Consider the following 18,961-nt stretch of genomic DNA (forward strand, 5'->3'; position numbering starts at 1 on the left):
TTGAGTGCAAAATAAATAATATATTCTTATGTACACAGACGGTACTGTTGCTTTAAATGAAGTAGAGAAAAACAGATAATAGATCCCTTAAAATGGAACTGCCCGTTATTTGCCAGCCCCTAAAAGAGCAGCTGTATCCTCAGATTCAGTGCATAGAAGAGTGACTATCTCCCACCTGAATGCAAACTATCTTTATGCCGTGAATGATTTCTGCATCGCACATTTTCTAACAGATGAATAAGATCTCCATATAGCCTGTGCATATTGCAATCTTTAGTGTTTGGGTGCATTAGAGTGCAGAGGACATATTTGTTTGGGCGTTTCATTAACTCAAGGTGAGTCGAGGCGTCGGCTGCTCATGCTATCGAGAGGCAGAGAGACTGAATTGGTTTCTTATCAGGTGAACTGGTTGATTGTTGATGTGAGCCATATTGCTCAGTAGGGTAGGTGGGTGGGTGGGTGGTGTAATTGGGTGCAGCCTTTTCATATGGTGTGGGGAAGATTTATGGCTTAATTATTGTCCAAATTGCCCCGGTCCAGTGTAGCCAGGCTACCAGGGACTTAGCTGCTCCACTGGGCCGTGGTGTGAAAAGCACTGGTGCAGAGCCAGGCGGGACTGCCAGAATGTGTCAGTGCAGCAGGCAGTCAAGTGTAGCTACTACACTGTTGACTTAAAGACAGTTTGAAAAAAACAAAAGAGTTCAGATTCTGTTTTCATGGCGGTGACGGGTCTTTCTGGTTGATTACCTTTATTTCATGCAGGGTCATTTTGATTTTTATGATCTTTTGTGTTACAGAACTGTAATAAAGATGAGGAAGTAGTGATATACTTAAATCATTTTTTTTTTTATCTAATTGAAAAATATTATTTATAGAGACTAATGAAGGGAAATGTCTGGTAAACAATAAACCAATAAGCCCAATTCAAGCAAACAATTCAGTTAATTGAAATCATTAAATTACATGAATCTAACTAAAATCAAACTAAGTTTATTTGTCTTATTTCTAATCAAAAACATCTCATTAAACTTAATATCAGCCAGAATTATCTGACAAGCACAGATAAACATCCTACTTCAAATATAAAAAGGCATGAATGTACTTTTTAGGTTACTTGAAATAAGATAAGGATGTAGGTTTTCAAAGGTATCATGTAGAGAGTGATATGCATGTTAAAGTTGAATTAAGGAAGTATGTAGTAATAAATAAAGGAACTGCCCCCTCCCTATTTTCCCCCAAATGTTACAGCGACAATAGAAAGTGTCTCAGGCTGCACTTTAATCAGAACAATCAGCTCTGAATAGACGACAGTGATTGATGAAAGCTGTTGATAAAGAGCTTGTGAGACAGAGAATCAGACGGGGACCACCAGTCAACATGGCGTGCAAAGTGTGACAGAGACAGAAGGTGTTAAGAAGGACACATATGGTGAGTGCCAGTGTGGGTCAGACAGGCGGCATCAGCGTGCACCTGCAGCTCAGCACTGACACAACCCTGAGACGCATACACGTCATTCATGCAAAAATATAGTACATAGAAAACAACCTGTTCACAAAGACTGATTCAGACTGCAGCCTGCAGGGGAGACAGTGAGGCCCATCGGATTTTAAAATCTATGCATGCTGCATGAATTCAATCATGACCCCACCCCCAGAAGAGGCACACAGATTGTCAAAATAACTTAACTAATTGATCTGGTTCATGAATCTTTCAGTACAGCCGTGTGGATTTTGGTTGGTTGTGATGATTTGTACTGTACTGATCTCTTGTTTCTGGGTGAGGTCTGCAGGTTTAAGTCTGTGCAGCGAGGAGAGGAATACAGTATGCACATCGCTTGCGCACAAATCTAGGTTAAAAGGCCAGGATCTTTTGGCCCAGTGGGCTGTAAAAGAGAACATAATGTGAATCTGCAATTAAATCTTGTTGAGTGCATTAGCTGTAAAGTTAAAATGCCTGAATAATTAAACACTCTGTAAAGCAATCATTTATTTACTCTTCATACACAAGAGAATAATGAGTAAAAAAAAAAGGATAATAAATAAAGGGGATGAAGCAAAAAGGGGCCGTGACACAATCAGCACTTTTTTTTAATGTATTAACCTTTTATTTAAACTTTATGGAGCTAACTTAAGCAATTAGGAAAATGGTTCCATGATAAACACAATGGCAGTGTCTCTTTTAGCCTCTCACTCTTTCCTCTTTCTCTCCGTTTCTCTGCCAAAACACTCTCGACTTCCAGTTTCTCAGCTGACATTTAGATTAAGTATTCCTTTTAAGGTGGATGCAAAACAGAGTTGTCAAAGTCTGAGCGACTTTCCTGCCAACACTCATGAGAATCTGCTTAAAACTCGACGTGCAACTTCCCCCCCCCTCCCCCCACTCCTGCTCAGATGTCACTAATGCCTCTCATTTTTTAATGTAGCCTCCATTTGTTCCAGAGATCCCGCTGATCATGCGATCTGCATCCTCCATCATCCTCTCCGAGGTTTTACGTGTAAATTGGGGTCATGAACTTTATAAGCGGAGATGATCTTTTATAATCCTTTTCTATTGTGTGCCGCACATGGCACCGCATCGCCGTCCTGTGTAGATGACTTAAAGCCAGAAGTCATACATAGGGACAGAGTTCATGTGATCTATGTTGTATCCGGGTCTTATTAATGTTACTTTGGAGCTGCTCAGTGGAAACAGCAGAAGGTGGGACTGACCATGATGGGGATGGGATTTTGTTTGATTGGGAGATCATGAGTCACGGCATTGACAATCGAATGATGTGCGTGTACATTCTACATTTCTCAGAAGGCGTCTCTTTCAGGGCACACAAACTTTTCTTATATGCAAAGATTGCAGATGCAGTTATGCAATGCTTTTTGTGCTGCATTACTAACCGGTCTTTCCACATTTGGTGCATTGGTATGTGGCTTTAAACTTATATTTTCACAGGGCTGTTGACTATTTTTCTTACGTCTTGTTTTATATTTTCTCAAAGCTATATTATCAAGTTCTGTAAATGTTTCACAAAGTGCTGTGCATGTGTTAAACTCAAGGTTAGACACCTTCCAAACCCGAGGTTCCTTTGGCTTGACTTCGTCTTTGTCCCCAGAGTTTACTGGAGACAACAGTACAGCTGGCGGGACTCGCTCTTCTCACTCATTATAGACAGTCATGACTCAGAGAGACATTTATAGAGGATATACTGGATTTCAGCTTCATTTATGGGTAAAATGTTACACGGTCTTCCTTTAACTACTAACTATTGCCACAGAGAACTAAAACAAGATTCAAACTGAGTGTTTATTATATATATATATATATATATCTATATATATATATATATATATATATAATATATCATTTAGCACTTTATTCATATCAACCAGTAGACTCTCTGAATAAGTGTAACATGACGATAAGCTCAGTTACTGCAGCAGAATAATCTCCCCTTTCCTCCGCAGTTTTGTCTCCTCACATCCTTATCTGAGTCGCATCTCCTCCGTCTGCAGATTCCCCGCCTCAGCTGAGATTTAAACCCTAACCCCTGCGAGTATCTGAAAACTCTTCAAGCCAATGAAGAGCCTATTTCTGTATTAGCTTATGGTGTGTATACGAGTGCATTATAGCCCCCAATCTCCTCCAGTGCAGATGGTTTAAAGCTTGATGAACTGAAATCTCACTTTTGTAGCTTTACTGCTCTGGAAAATCTTTATAGATCTAAAACCCACAATCCTTTGCAGCTGGGGAAGACGGGGCAGGCTGCCAGCATGCTAAAAGTACACGCTAAACGTGGGCCTCTCCCTTTAAGACGGCCCGACAAGAAGCTCATAAATGGACGGCAGTGGGAGAGAGTGGAGCAGTGGCAGCCTGTTTGGGAGGCTGCCGGGTAGAAGACCAGCTGGTTCGGGCCCTCTGGGAGAGTCTGCGTTGTGGGGAAACTGATTTTTACAATGAAAAGGAAAAGGGATTTACGAGCCCTGACCTGTTCTCGCTGCCTCCCCCGTCTTCGCCAAATCATAGCGTTGCTCCCTTCTCCACAACGTCTAATCATATCAGAGCCACATGGCTGCAGACACATGAGGATGTTAGAAAGTTGAAGATAAAAGGCCTCTCACAGACTCTCTCAGAAGCACGTGATTCATGTGCAAGAAAAGATTGAAAGATGTCCATTTTTTTTTTTAAGTTGCCTTGAACCAAAGCAAAAACTGTCAAACCAAGAGGTGGCGCTGTCTGTCACAGAGAAGAAGTCGGCGGCTGGAAATAAAAAGGAACTTTTTTTATTGAAGCAATACTCTGCTACAGTTTTTTTACCTTTCTGACACAGACAATGACTACCATCAAACGTTCCTTTATCAGGTCGTTTTATTGTCATTCATGATTTCTATCATCAAATGATAAACAATCAGAATTCAGCTCTTCTTTAGTGGCTAATAGGTTTCAATAAAAATATCAAACTCTCTCCGGATGCAGTCCAATGCAACTAACTGTCAAGACTATTGTTATGTAGCATGGAAGATAATTTGATTTCCTGTCAAACGACTCAACGTTTTAGTCATTTATTTGATCATTTCTATTTAACCTCTAGTTTGCCATGTTTGTCCAATCGAGATAAGAGATCTATTTTTTTACGAGGGAAACCTGGCCAACAAGAGAAGCATTACTCAGTTTCAACAAACAAATAAAAAAATTAAACTCATATATTAAGAGTTAGTTAGATTTAGGGCTATAAAATGGAGCTCGCCAATACTTGATCCTAAGTTTTATGCTGTATCAGAGGCCACTTCAACACTGGTTTTGCTACCAGAACAATTTAAATTGTGATTTTCAGTCCTCACAGTTTTCTGACAGTGTCTTCAGGTACCGGTGCACCTGAAGACCTCTCCAACCTGAGAGCCACACGGCCACCCTTGACTGAGCTCCCTCTCCGGCCTTCCCATCACAATGGTCTCACTTCAGCAGCCTTGCTTAATGAAGATGCCCATCATGTTCAGTGCTCAGTAATGAGGCCGAACAGAAGGAATCCAGCGTTCCCCAAACAAGAAAATAGTCAAAGAGAGAGTGGTAAAGCCCACCAGAAGAGTTTAGGATAATAAAAGATCACAGAGACGTAAATTAATGGGATGGATGAAAGCCTCTCGTCTGTGCTCGTTTGCAGAAGCATGCCCCATTAAATCGGCTCAGATTTAAATGAGTGGAAATATCCCCGGTAAACCCCATCTTTAATTGATTAGGGAAGTCACTAGGTGTTCAAACATTACACAAACACGTCTATTAGAGATGTAGAACAAAACAGAGGCTCTGTGTTCTCTGTTTTTGGGCCAAGGCCAGAGCGTCATGCTACAAAACACTCCAAAGGCAGCGTCTTTCATATCGTGTCCCGTCCCTAAGTAATGATGTCTGCTCTGAAACCTAATTCTTTGACAGCAGCTGGGGCCTCCCATCCTCTCACAATTAAGCAACGTGATATTCAACCTTGAATGTCTTAAATGGATTCCCCCCCCCCCCCCCCCCCCCCTTATAAAAGCCCCAGCATATCCACTCTTTATTGTCACTCATTATCATTGAGGTATTTGCAGACACGGATATATTAGAAATGAAAACATTGAACACAATCCGTCTATATTTTGACCGGAGAGGTGAAGTAACCAGGGACAAATACTTAGTTACTGTACTACACTAAAGCTTTCAGGTCTGTTCTTTGTTTGAGTATTTCATTTTTTCTACATTGTACTTGTACTAAACGCTTTAGCATAGATTTCTACACTTTCAACACTTTTAAAACTGGCTTGTTTATTAAGCTTTAATACATTTACTGTAAATTCTTAGCAATTTTATTTTGTATCATTACGGGGCAGCATTTCCAATATCAAGGTTGATTTCAACGTAAGTAGGTAGGGTAATAAGAAAGATGATTACTTGGGGAATCCATCACTTGAAATACACAATGTAGAAAATGTCTCAACAAAAAAACAGACACCAGAGCTCCTGTGAGGAGAACTAAAAGTCTCCATGTCACATTTGTTCCTGTAATTCATATTTTAAATAGCAATACGCCTTTAGGTTGCTCTTTTTGCACTTTAACTACACATTTGCACACCTCCATATTACACTTCACTAACTTTAAATCCCATTTTGGCAATGTTTTATATGTTTTAATGTTGTGTTGTCTGATTTTTGAAAACTTTTTTTTTCATTTTTATTTTACAGTGATGTCGGCCTTGTAGGCGTTGTCTTCTGTGTGCTGCTGCTGCTGCAAAATATATTTCCTGTAGTGGGACATCTGAATCAGAGGGAAATAAGACTGCAGTAAAGATCGGTAAAACAAAAGCTTGTCCTTGGCAAGAGGAACTTGGAGCAAGATGACAAAACAAAAAACATCATTATAGAGCAAGTGTTAAAAAAAAACTTTGGTTCCAACTTGTTAAAAGCTTTAGTTTACTTGAATAGAGGTAGAACAAAGGGCTATATTTTTTTTTTTACTGTTAAACTGTATTTCAGTGCCTGTACTTTTTCACTTCTCCTTCTTCAAAAACATTGAATCATGACTTCTATTTCACCACCATTTTTTCTACGCAATCATCTGTATATCTACTTTAGTAAGAATGTTTTCCATGTCTCAATGAAACTATTTAACCGACCAATCAATCAGTTTGAATTTGCCAAATTGCAAAAAAAAAAAAAACTACAGGTCTAGACTCTACTCTTTGTTGTTTAACTTACAGAGACCCCACATTTATCCACCATGAAGAGTGATTGGCCACAGTGGCAAAGAAAAAACATCCTTTTTATTGGCAGAAACATTGAGGAAAGACAGACATATTGGAGAAGAACCATCCGCCGGGACTGGATTGGTGGAGAAAGTGGGATCGAGTCGGAGACAGATAGTGTTAAACACACACTTAAAGGTTTATCACTGCGTGTCTGAGCAGCAGGGAAAATCTAAGAGCTAGTATTCAGCATTAATAATCATCAGTGGTGCATTTGGACATGGTAACGTCTGTGAGGCAGACTAGCTCCTCTTGAGTCTGCTGTCTCATTGTGGTACACGGGAAACAGGCAGAAATCCCCTTCTACAGACCTATCCATCAAAGCTATTTATCTTTCCAATTCAGCCGTATCATTTAATTACATAAACATACAATCCCTGCCTTTGTCATAATAACCGCTTCATTAGTTCGGAGAACATTCATGAAGAAACCCTTAAAAATAGAGCATCCAGTGAAAGTGGAGCTCACCCACTTTGAAGACGTTGATCGGACTTGACAAAGTTTATAAAGGGTTGGCTTTCACTCCATAGGCGAGTGGGAAACATTCTTACATATTTGTTTTTAATTTCTAATCGCCTTTAATGGGTTGCAATCCAGACGGCTTAAAGATAATTACCTTGAAAACAGAGAAATGGGCTTGAAACAAGTAAAACATGTATTTAGCGGAGTAACTCTGTGAACGATGTTGACACAGTGAAAACCATGTAAAAATGATTCCAATAGAGAAAAGTTGTTGGTAGTTTTGGAGATTTAGACTACAATGGCGACTTGTAGAGTATATAAATTAGATGAAGGAAAATGGCTTTCATATGTGAGTCATTGCTGTAGGCCTTGGCATACCGCTACATTCCTCAGCCAATTGGTGGAATGTCAGCTTAGCTTGAAATGCATGTACCAAATTGACTTCAAATACACAACACAGCTGGATTGCTACTTTATCCACGACCCCAATGTTTCAACACTTTATGTTTTTAACACACTAATGTCCTCGCTTTAAATTCCTTCCTTTAATTTAATCTCAGTTTGTTTTTCTGTAACACCAAACACCCTCATCGTTTTCTCGCGCTCAGACATGGCGACGGCCACCCCGCTGTCTGGAAGTCGTCCTTTAGCGGAAGAAAAAAAACCGCAGAGTTCTCCTCCAACAGCTTTTCATGTTGGCATGCGTCCATCCTTTGTACATGAATACATGAGCTGCCTTTGTTTCCGCGGCCCTGGATCAGGTTACTGGGCATGGCTGTGCCGTGTTTTAATGGAAATGCTATGCAGGAAAAGGCCATGTGGCAGTCTTGAATATATGTACATCCGTAATGGGATACTCGTGAGCTCCCTTTAGAGGAACTGTTTGCCTTATTAGGCTGTCGTCTTGTGACTGCAAACAAACTAGAGAGTACAGAGAGATGGAGAAGATTCCTGTGACTGCTGCCTGTACATTATCGTACCTCCGGCTGCAGGAAGGAGGCATGATGTATGTACACGGCAGAGTCACAGGCCATCATGGTGTAAGTGCTTCGCTGAGATGAAATACAGAACCTCTATTTATTATCTCCTGGCAGCAGCACATGAGGACATACTCAGCCCCTCGACTGTAGCGCAGATTATACGAGACATCATAATTTATTTGCCTCAGATGGATGCTTCTGTTGGGGTCGGAGGGCGCGGAGGCAGGCCTGATTAGCTGATGAGAATGAGTAAGGGGATTAAAGGGACTTTTTTATCAGAGGCTCTGACTCACTGTGGTCACTTGCAGACAATATTTTATTCCTGCTTCAGGATGGATTTAGCGACAACACAAACAACTACTTGAGTAGTATAAATGCTTGGAGTGGGAGGGGGGATCAAGTATTGTATTATAATAATTTGAACATAATTTGACCCTAGAAATACATCATAGTTATATTAACATAGTCATAGTTTTTGGCCTATAAGGTCCACAAAGAGGGAACATTTTTTCATGCATAACGGTAGAATAGTTAAACAGCAGTTCTCCATTAAACTCCTCCATGTTTATTTAATGGGGAAAAAACTGATATAAAATGTAGAATTGATCAGTTTGCTGTAAAGAATGAGCTTCATGTTTAGTATGGAAATGTGAAAGACTGTTACATATTATAAAAATGTATAAAATCATAAAAACGACAGGCACATGTGCTGTGTTCTATTATTGTGAGGCCAGTGAAGGTTTCCGTCAGTGGTAATCATAAGAGCTTGGTTAAAGATGGAGACATAATTATTGATTTTTTAAACAGAGAACTTGATCTTAGTACATTAACAGACTTTGACTAGGGCATAATTAGCAGTTGGGTCATGAAGATATTGCAACACGTGATTTGGATATACTCAGTCTTTCCCAGAATGAGTGAATGTTGTATTGTGACTAAAGTGTTGTGGTATTATTGTACCATTTGGACAAACTTGTGATTTAAAAACCAAGCACATGCAGTCTTTTATTCTTAGATCATGGAGGCGTGTCAGTTGTAGTTTCCCAGCCGGTGGATTTTCCACAGAGAACGCGTGCCGCTGCAGAGACTTCCCTCTTTATTGCAGGGACTCAGGGGAGCCCCTGTGCTGCTGGCTGAGCGCTGCGTGTGTGTGCCGCACGGGCCTGCAGGGGATGAGCGTGGGGCCTCGGTGTCCATAAATCTCGCCCTGCACCCCTCCCTCACTTTTACTCCCAAAGCAGCAAACCCTTTCACACATACAGAGAGGCTCAGAGCGAGAGGCCTGCGGGCCCTGCTAGGATCCCCAGACAGAGCTTTTTATCTTCAGCTCTCTTAGCTTTACGCTGACCCGCGGCACCCTGAACTAATCTTAATGGTTGTTGGAGGACTCAGGGTGATCACGCCCCCCTGACCTCGTGGTTGTGCTGAGAAGAATGAGCAAAGTTTTCAATCACCAGGCAATGCAAGACTGTAGAGGGCCACCCAGGATGTACAAGTCATTAAATACTGACTCTGAACATTTTGTTTGCCTGAGAATATCTGAATAAAATTAAGCAACAGGCTGAATTATAAATTACTTCCTTATGTAAAAAAAAGGAAGAAAGGAAATAACAGTAATGTGACAAAATTAAAAATGACTTTAGACTTAAGACTTGGCATGAACTTGGCATGAATAATGAAAAGTAGTTTTGTCAGAAAAAGACGATACTTCTATGTATTGAACTTATTTTAATGATATATTTATGTAGGTATAAAGCTCCAGCCCCCACGTTGGCTTTAAAAATTGCAAAGATTTTTTTGGGATCATCCCTCACAGTTAACAGTTATTCACTGTGTTTTTTTGGTTTCTTTTGTATATTAATTGTATATATTATTATTATTACCATTAAGTGGTATTCATTTAGAATATGTATGTCGTTTCTCCTGCCAAAACCTTTGTAATATACAGCTGGCAAAAAGTGCCGTACTGTTGAGCCCCTTAATGAGAAAGTCAAAGGCAAAGAGGCAAACAACTGTGCTGTTAAAAGTTTACTGCAAAGCTGTCTGTTGCTTTTAAAAGGTTGCTTTCACCAGTTGCCTCTCAAACCTTTGAAGTGCATGGCATACTTAACCTAGTTTTTCATACCGCTCCAAAGTCTATAAAAATGTTGACGTGAAAATGACATAAGGGTGTTGAAGTCATCTTTGTTTCCCTGCCCAATTGTGTGACTGGTAGGTAGGAACGTAATCTTAAGCCTTGTTCACACTTCCTGAAAAACTCCTGAAGCTTTCAGGGTGAGCTGCATGTGTGAACACAAACAGCCCAAGTTTTCACATTCTCTGGAGTTTCTTCTGCCAGACCCCTCGTGTCTTTTCTGCATGAAGTCTGAGTGAGCTGACGTGAGAAGACAGCAGGCTATAATCAGGAGAATTCACCTTGAGCCAGTGGGAGGCGGTGATCTCATGGGATTGATGCACGGCCATATACTGTGTGCACGCGATCATTGGGATCTCTGCGCGTGATAAACTGCTGCAGTGTGTTTTCTGTTCCCCAGTTTGTTGTTCTCCTCTCTTAGTAGTAGTAGATAGTATGATTCAGTCAAACAGCATTAATAAAGTATTCTCATTATAGCGTCATATAGCAGACTCTGTTGCTAAATCCGCCCTTTTTTTACGTCATGCCTTGCTTCAAAAGACCCCACACGCCTCTCCACCCTCCCATCCAATAGGGCTAGTGTCCCACTGTGAGGTTCATGTAAGAACAACCCGATCAGGAGGATTTCAAGGGCAGTCCGCCTGAAATCCTCTAGAAATCCTCAGGAGTGCATATGTGGAAACGGCTTTTAACTTGGAATAGGAAAAGTGTTTGCAGTAAATAAACACACATGCAATTTGTTCTATGAAAAAAAAAATTCTGCTATGATATTCCTAAACAACAAGTAAAAGAAGTTAGACTACGGGGTACAATGTACAAAAAGCATGTTTTGCAGCCAAATCAGGATTTTTTTTATTTTATGAGGTTCAGACTGGATAGTGTCATGTAATACACGGTTAAATGTTGTTTGTATGATTCATACCAAGAAGGTGGTCTGTTATGAGCAACATGACAAGCCCAAATTAATCACTACAACATCACAGTTGATACTGGGAAGTCCCTAGAGGCTGCTCTTGTGGTTTGGCCCAGTGTTGTAACTTGCCAACTTGTGATGCATGACTCTCTAAAAGCAGTCTGCAGTATATTACATAGATTTTATAGCATCACACCTTTGCAGAACCTGCTGTTTGGCTGAGAGCTTAAAGACGCTGTAAAAAAAAAAGCCTCCGTGCGTGACTGTGAAGTGGGGAGTGATTGATTTTAGCCTCATCCTTAACACACTGTCTTTGTCCCCTCGCAGCTCCATCGACTGTTTCCATAATGCACCAGGTCAGCCGCACTGTGGACAGCATCACCCTCTCCTGGTCCCAGCCTGACCAGCCTAATGGAGTCATCCTGGACTATGAGCTGCAGTACTATGAGAAGGTATCAACACATTAATCCTCCAAACCTGCACTGATGCATGCTCACAAACGCTCTATTTAATTTTCTTCCTGTACATCTCAATAAATTAAATGCTAATAGTATAACCTGACTCTTTTGTGTAGTCTTACATTACAATTCAGAATATATCTCCTCACGCTCGTTTGCATAACAGCACTTCCTAGGAGGCATGTAGACTGAGCTTCTGAACATTGCTCAGAACTTCTGCTCATTCTCTTTCAATTATAATCACGGTCAGTCACTGGGAAAGGAAACCGCGCTCAGCCCTGCAGCGGGCCCGCTGGGGATTGATGCACACAGACTTGTGGTTGCAACAATTGAGCGCCGGCTGCTGTAAAAATAGTATTCAGGGGTCGAGCTTCACCGGATCAGCATACTTTTCTCACAAGAACACATGCAGACACATATTCAAACACAATAATCACTTACATGCATACACCCGTTCTCAGACGTACTGTCACAGTCAAACAGATGTACACGTGTGCACGTATATAAAAAGAAATACACAGCGTTCGTCAACATGCAGAGCAGCTCCACTTTAGAGCATAATTCCCTTCTCTGACACCACTGCAGAGAGCTGTCATAACAATAGTACGGGCCCCTGCTGCGGCTCAGAAGTGAGCGCTGAGCAGCGGGTGGAAGGGAGCAGCTAAAAGAGTCCCAGTCTCTCCGCTCTCAGACCTGTCAGTGTGCCGGAGAGGAGCAGAGAAAGGCAGCTCTGATCATCAGAAGGCACGGCTCAGAGAAGCCGCCTGACCCCAAACTGCCACCCAAATCTACCTTCTGAACCGCAGCTGCCGGAGGTTTGCCTCTTTCAAGTCCTGCAGCTCAATCAAACATTATGATTTCTTTTGGGAGGGGGAAAACGATTCAGATTTGTTCTATTGTGGTCGTGTTATTGTGCATGTTTGCAAAATAAACGCAGCGATCAGTGTCACTGCTGCTTTGCTGTGCCAGAGATGTTTCAATGCAAGATCTAAGAGACACGATTTTGAGATGCTGTTTGGTACATTTTGTGCATTGTCACAAGACATTTATAATTCTGTTAAAGTATTGAAAACTGTGGATCATAGTGCAGTTATAGCACCAATTGTTGTTGTTAAAATAGCAGAAAAGGATGCACCAGAAACAGACTCATGGTTGTGTCACGTGCCCCATGGGCGGGGCCTCTGGTCCTCTGGCACATCCTGCATATTCCTTTACCTTTCCACAGAATCAACATCAACCAATCAATCTTCATTTGTATTGCGCAAATTCATAATAAGTTTATCTTGAGACGCTTTACAAAAGAGCATATGGGATAATATGCAGGAAGGATTTCTCCTTTGTATTCCTTGCATTCCTGCAAGCAGCTGTGGTTGTGGGGACGACACAGGCTGATGGTGGAGGCTGGAAGTCAGTTCCAGATCACATCGCTGAACTGTCTACTCGAGAGCCTGGCTTCTGCTGCCAGGACAAGGCCTCCTGGGCTTCTTACACACTGACACAGAAGGGGGGGGGGGGGATTAGATAATGACAACAAAAAGATGTAAAACATGTTTGATTCTGCTGTAAAGTTGTATATTTTTTAAAACAGAATCAACATCTTCTCTTAAGCTCCAATCATTCCCTTCACTTGTTTGAGGGATTTCCTCTTAAAACAATTCAACTCACGTCAATTGAATATTTCAGTCAATAAATCAAGTGAGAGGCACAGTAATCAAATTTGGTATCCATGTGATTGACCATAAACGATAAGAGTTTGATAAGACATCATTCATTCATTTATTCTGACTTTTAAATTAAGAGAAATAATGCACATTTAATGTCTCCATAGTTAGGTTTTGTATTTGGTTTGTAAATACTTGTGTGTGTCAGAATTGAAATATGTTGTTCTCTTCTCCCAGGACCAGCCAGAAGTGAACGCCACCGCCATCAGGAGCCAGACCAACACGGTGGTCATCCGCGGCCTCAAATCAGGCAGCATCTACGTGTTCCAGGTCCGGGCCCGCACCGTCGCCGGGTTTGGACGTTACAGCGGCAAACTGTACTTCCAGACCATGACTGAGGGTGAGAATTCAGCCAATGCTCCCCAAAGCACGCAGGCCTGTAATCCCCTCCTCCCCCCCCCCTCCCCCCATGCGTCAACACACCATGTAGTGTAATATGCATTCAGACAGCTGCAGGAATGAAAAGGGAATCATGTTGTGAAGTAAACAGATCATGTACTCCAAAAGCAGATTAGTGTGGCTTGAAATTATATTTGTTCTGCCATAATGTCTTCTAATTCTAATTTTTCTTATTTCCCAATCCAATATTTCTCTTCTTTATGTGGTATATACATCTCATCCACTTAAACTCAACACATGCGACATTTGCCATTTACCACCATACAGTAAGACTTGAAGGATGAGGTCAAAGTTAGCTTATCTTTGTTTCCTGACACGACTGGAAGAAGGAGGAACATACAGTAAACATCAGTCATGAAGGTTAAAGCCTGGGTTTTCCCCTCTGAACATCTCATTTCCTTCAGCCTGCTCTGCCCGGGGGCCGTCATTAGCCTGAACTCCTCTCCAGCAAACATCCATGCTTCTGCCACACGCACACATCACAGCACCAGAGATATATCAGAGCTGATGTAGAAAAGTAAATATCAAGTCAACTGAGCGTGCAGCAGGACCCAGGTTTTTATCAGGGAAATATTTATTTTTCTAAAGAAAAGGAGATCCATTCAAAATGATTTTCAGAGAATGTACCAATGCAGCCAGAGAGTTGTTGTTTTTCCCCTGCAAGAAGACACTGATTACCACAGTTTAGAGTAAACAATCGGAAGAGTACAGCTCTGGGAATCATCAGAAAAACATTGAAGAAAAGGAAAATGATTCCCTCTCAGAAAGTAAAAGAAAACACTTTAATGTTGTCACTTTGAATCATTCTCAGATTGTTTGACATCTGGATTGTTTGTGGATTGTCTTTTTTCATTTTTACATCCTATTCTCTCTGCTATCAATATAAGAAATATACACTGTATTAAGTTTTCCTCCTTCCTTTTGAAAGCTTCATGAGTGTAAACTCAATATTCCTGGATGTTGTACCTCAGGGCTCTAAACTAAACAAAGACAAATCCATATAGTAAACCAGCAGAGCACAATCAAGGCCCCATAGTCCAGCTGATCTCTTCACATATGTCCATACGTAGACACATAGTAGGGCAGGGAATCTTTGGGTGTCTCACAATTCGATTTTTGATTTTGATTCTTGGGGTCAACATTTGATTGAGAATCTATTTTCCGATTATTTGGATTCATGATTTAAAGTACATTTTTGAATGAGCACATACTTCAGGATCTACTCCAGTCATCTGTGAGACTGGCTGAATTCTTTGCTGCTCCATTTGGCATTCTACTGAGTTAAAGAGCTAGCTTTAGCACTTAGCAGGGATGAATCTATTTAAAAACTCAGAAGATAAGAACTCTGATTTTTACATGAATCTTTTTTTTCCACCTCAAACACAAAGTGAACACCTTTGTTTGTGGAGTTTGAGGCTTTTTGATGTGACCATATTTGGACAGAGGATGGATACCTCTGAGGTTAAGTCCTCATGACGTTATTTATTTGTTTAACCTTTTTTTGTAGCAGGAGTATTCACTTTGAGATACATCATCTCTTTTTTAAGGGAGACCCTATGCTACCCAGCAGAGCTAACACCCAGTAACGACAAAACCTTTATTTTTTATTTTTTTTAACAGCTTCAAGTGGTCATTTGAGGAACTGCAATTTTTTGGCCCTTTTACATTTGCTTCCTTTGTCAGCCCTGGAGTTTGCTGCTTGGTTCTCCCTCCCTTGTTATCAATTTTGATGAACATTCAATGCCCATATTTGGCATTTATAAGCACTTGATTTACATTTCATGAATTATAAGTGTACATGAATGTCAGTTAGTGAAAGCTTTTTGTAGAAATTATATAAAAACACCAAACATAGTTGATTTTTTTGTCGAGTCTTCAGTTGGTAAGATACACTCTCTACTTTAATAAATACTGATAAATGCTTTTACATGGCAGGGTCAAACTCAAATTGAACCAAAATTGACTTTTCTACATAGAACACATCAATGTTTTCCAGAAGCACAGAACTCTGCGGGGGAACTGAATAACATGTCTATTGTTTTTGTAAAAAAATATTGATAGATTGTGAGTAATTTTCGGTGCTCCAGGGAAGGGTCTGTCTCAGCCTCTTTGTGCCCATTCAGTAGCTGGGTTCCTGCTCTTGGCTGCCTCATCAGTCTGGGTCTCACCCAAAACATGCTCTCTCTGCTCACTTCACACGCTTCCTGCCAGATGATTTGTCCGTATCCGCGGCATCTGAGCGGCACATTCAGTGTGCTTTGGAAAATGGTCCGTGCAGCCCGTCAAGATGCCAAGCTCGTCATTGGTTCACCCAGCCATATGTCCGTGTGTCTGTCACCCACTGCTCCCTCCATATGCGGGGGCTCAGATGCCAACCCATATGTTTCTCTGCATGTGTGACTGTATGTGTGTGTGTGTGCATTGTGTTTATGAATGTCGTTCTTCCTTCTACAGAGGAATACAACACCAGCATTCAGGAGAAGCTTCCTCTTATTATTGGCTCGGCGGCTGCTGGCTTGGTCTTCCTCATCGCTGTGGTCGTCATCGTCATCGTCTGTAACCGGTGAGTCAGTCCTGTCCCGTTTTCTTTCTTTCTTTTTTTTTAAGCCTGAGAGCCTGTCAGGCACAGGTATACACCCCCCTCCCCCTTCTGCATTAGTTTTGAGAAGTGCCATCAATTCTCTTGACCTCAACTTTTTCTTTCTTGTTTAAAATTTTCAAGAACACTTATTAACGCGTCCATTTTTCCACCAATAAGAAGATAACAGCTGAATATCTGGATTTGCCAGTTTCTGTACACCTCTCTTTTTTGTTGTTTGTGTTAGTTTTTCATTTTCTTTATTTGGCGTTCTAAAACATTTCTTTGCAACTCCAAAGTCTCTTAGATCTTTTGCGTGTTAAGCCAACCTGGCCTTGACTCAATCATTCTGATTAAAACTATAAATATGAGTCGTGGAGATAAACCATATGGGTTTGAAGATATTAATTCTTAATACATTCCAGTCTGTCAGCAGCAGAGTTCATACTTTAAAGTCAGCGTTACAAACATGAAAGTTCTGCAGGTGTTCCCTCTCAGTAAGGCTGAAATGTTTGTAACTCTGCCAACATTATAAACTTTCGGTTCCCACTGAGCCCACGCATATTAAAAACTGAAGCTCAGCTCCTGAATCCTTTTTTTTTTTAAATATGAACAGAAGAATGTGTGAGATACATTTCTCAGTATGGATTCTTTTAGTAGAAAGTATATATGTATGTCGTTGATGGTATACCAACTATTTGCAGAAACTTTCAGGAGCAGCCTTTCTGAAATGTTCTAGAAATCGCAGCAGTTCATGTGTGAACAGCCTATGATAAATCTATGTATTCATATTTAGTTTTTTAGTCTTCCTAGTTTATTTTAGTTAATTGCAATCACTGATACTATTAGAAATGGTATCCCCAAATATGGAAATTTAAATCTAATATTTTATGGTTTCTTTTCTCAAATGTAAAATCTGTAAAAGCTGACTTGTGTAATTTTTTTTAAAGTTTGACAATGACAAAGAAGCTGTTTTCAAAATGAATTGCTCACACCTTGTTGTACTGGATCGGCAAAATAAAGTCAATAATGAGCCCTAATATTGATTCAGCAGATCCCAAAAGCCCACGTCATCAGCCCTGTCTGCAGGAAAATCATTGATATTTACGCACCCACCATGTCCTACTTACCAAGGATTTCAAATGACCCTCCTCTCTGGTATATAAAGTGGAAATAGAGATTTTTTTTCTTTTAGATATATTTTCATATATCATTTTTGAAACAATCAATGCAGCTGCCAAACAAAAAAAGAAGACAGGTTTGTGCAGCTAGAAAAATGAAGAATTCTTTCTCTATAAAATGTTGGCACTCCATCTCTCGGTTGGTGTTTCTGGGTAGACCTGGGGGGGGGGGGGGGGTGTTTGATGTGTGAATCTGCCCCTCCCCTGCTCCCTCTCTTTGAACCAGAGCTAGAGTTCTTTGTCTTTCCCCCAGGAGGCGTGGCTTCGACAGGGCGGACTCAGAATACACTGACAAACTGCAGCACTACACCAGCGGCCACAGTGAGTACACCACCACCCCACCACCGTGCACCCTCCTTCAGCACCACCATGCACACACCTGTCTCCATGACGACCGTCTCACACCGGCATCTCCACAGCTTTCATTCATGCCTCACACACCTGTCTCCATGGCTACCACCTTGCACACTAGTGTCCTTGGCTACGGCCCAGCTTCAACACCGCTTCATTTGCCCACCACCCCCCTTTGCTTTCGAGTAATCCCCTTCCCTGTTGTTGACTCAGATTTTACCTCCATCAGAAGCGCTGCTCCAGTGTGCATTCTGTGCATCATCACTCTTCATAGTTAACCACATTCATTGTAGTGGAAATAGGTCAGCCTTTACTCACGTTAACACCATTAGCATGCTAATGCCACATGAGTCATTTGCCATTGTTGAAAAATTCAAAGACCTGGTGAATGAATGAAGAACTCTCAATGATTTTTCTCTCTTCATAAAGTACAGTAGCATAGAGGTTAAATTACAATCCTGCAATAAATCTGTGAGAACGAGCTGGCTCCTTCAAAATATTAGAGCTGATCCATTTTTCTCTTAATCATTTGAAAAATGCAGATCTACCTTTTTCCATCTTGAGTTTTTGATACCATCCTAATCTGTTTATTTGATGGTATAATTATCGTTCTGCACCGTCCTTTTCATCTTTCTTTTACTCTTACAGTAAAAGCCAATTCATTCTGATTATGCCCAAGCAAAGTCTAGCTTGTGATTTAAAATGGAATTGGTATTTTATGATGAGTGAAACCACAATTTTATGTTTAATACAGAGCAAAAATGTCTGTGCTGAGAGGTTAGGGCTTTTGCTAATTTTGAATTTCTGTCTTTAGTTGGGCCTTTACATGTAGAGTATCATTAAAACTTCAGGCTGTCAGTATCATAAAACCACATTACTATGTATGGATGTAAATAAAATGTGCACACTAACATATATGTACTTGTAATGTAAAGTACGGTCTTCAAGCAGTGTTTAAAGTATTTATGTTTCAATGTAGTGGAACAACTTGGGTTTAGAGGTATGAACTGTTGGCATGAAGTA

General features: G+C 40.8%; 2 protein-coding genes across 6 annotated transcripts in view; one reads left to right on the forward strand and one right to left on the reverse strand.

Moving 5' to 3' along the window:
• The window catches only part of ece1 (endothelin converting enzyme 1), a 516,542-nt gene that overhangs the window by 315,822 nt on the left and 181,759 nt on the right, over positions 1-18,961 (reverse strand). The gene's annotated exons all lie outside the window — the stretch shown is intronic.
• Positions 1-18,961, forward strand: part of ephb2b (eph receptor B2b) — a 164,722-nt gene that overhangs the window by 123,956 nt on the left and 21,805 nt on the right. For 2 of the 4 annotated variants that reach the window (XM_061041154.1, XM_061041156.1), the window contains exons 6-9: positions 11,578-11,702; positions 13,607-13,769; positions 16,283-16,391; positions 17,841-17,908. In XM_061041154.1, coding sequence (XP_060897137.1) covers positions 11,578-11,702; positions 13,607-13,769; positions 16,283-16,391; positions 17,841-17,908 — 465 coding nt within the window. The remainder of the gene's footprint in view (positions 1-11,577; positions 11,703-13,606; positions 13,770-16,282; positions 16,392-17,840; positions 17,909-18,961) is intronic. The other 2 variants (XM_061041155.1, XM_061041157.1) reach the window with 1 other exon arrangement.

Source organism: Labrus mixtus, chromosome 7 (assembly GCF_963584025.1).
Source record: "Labrus mixtus chromosome 7, fLabMix1.1, whole genome shotgun sequence".
Lineage (NCBI taxonomy): Eukaryota > Metazoa > Chordata > Actinopteri > Labriformes > Labridae > Labrus > Labrus mixtus.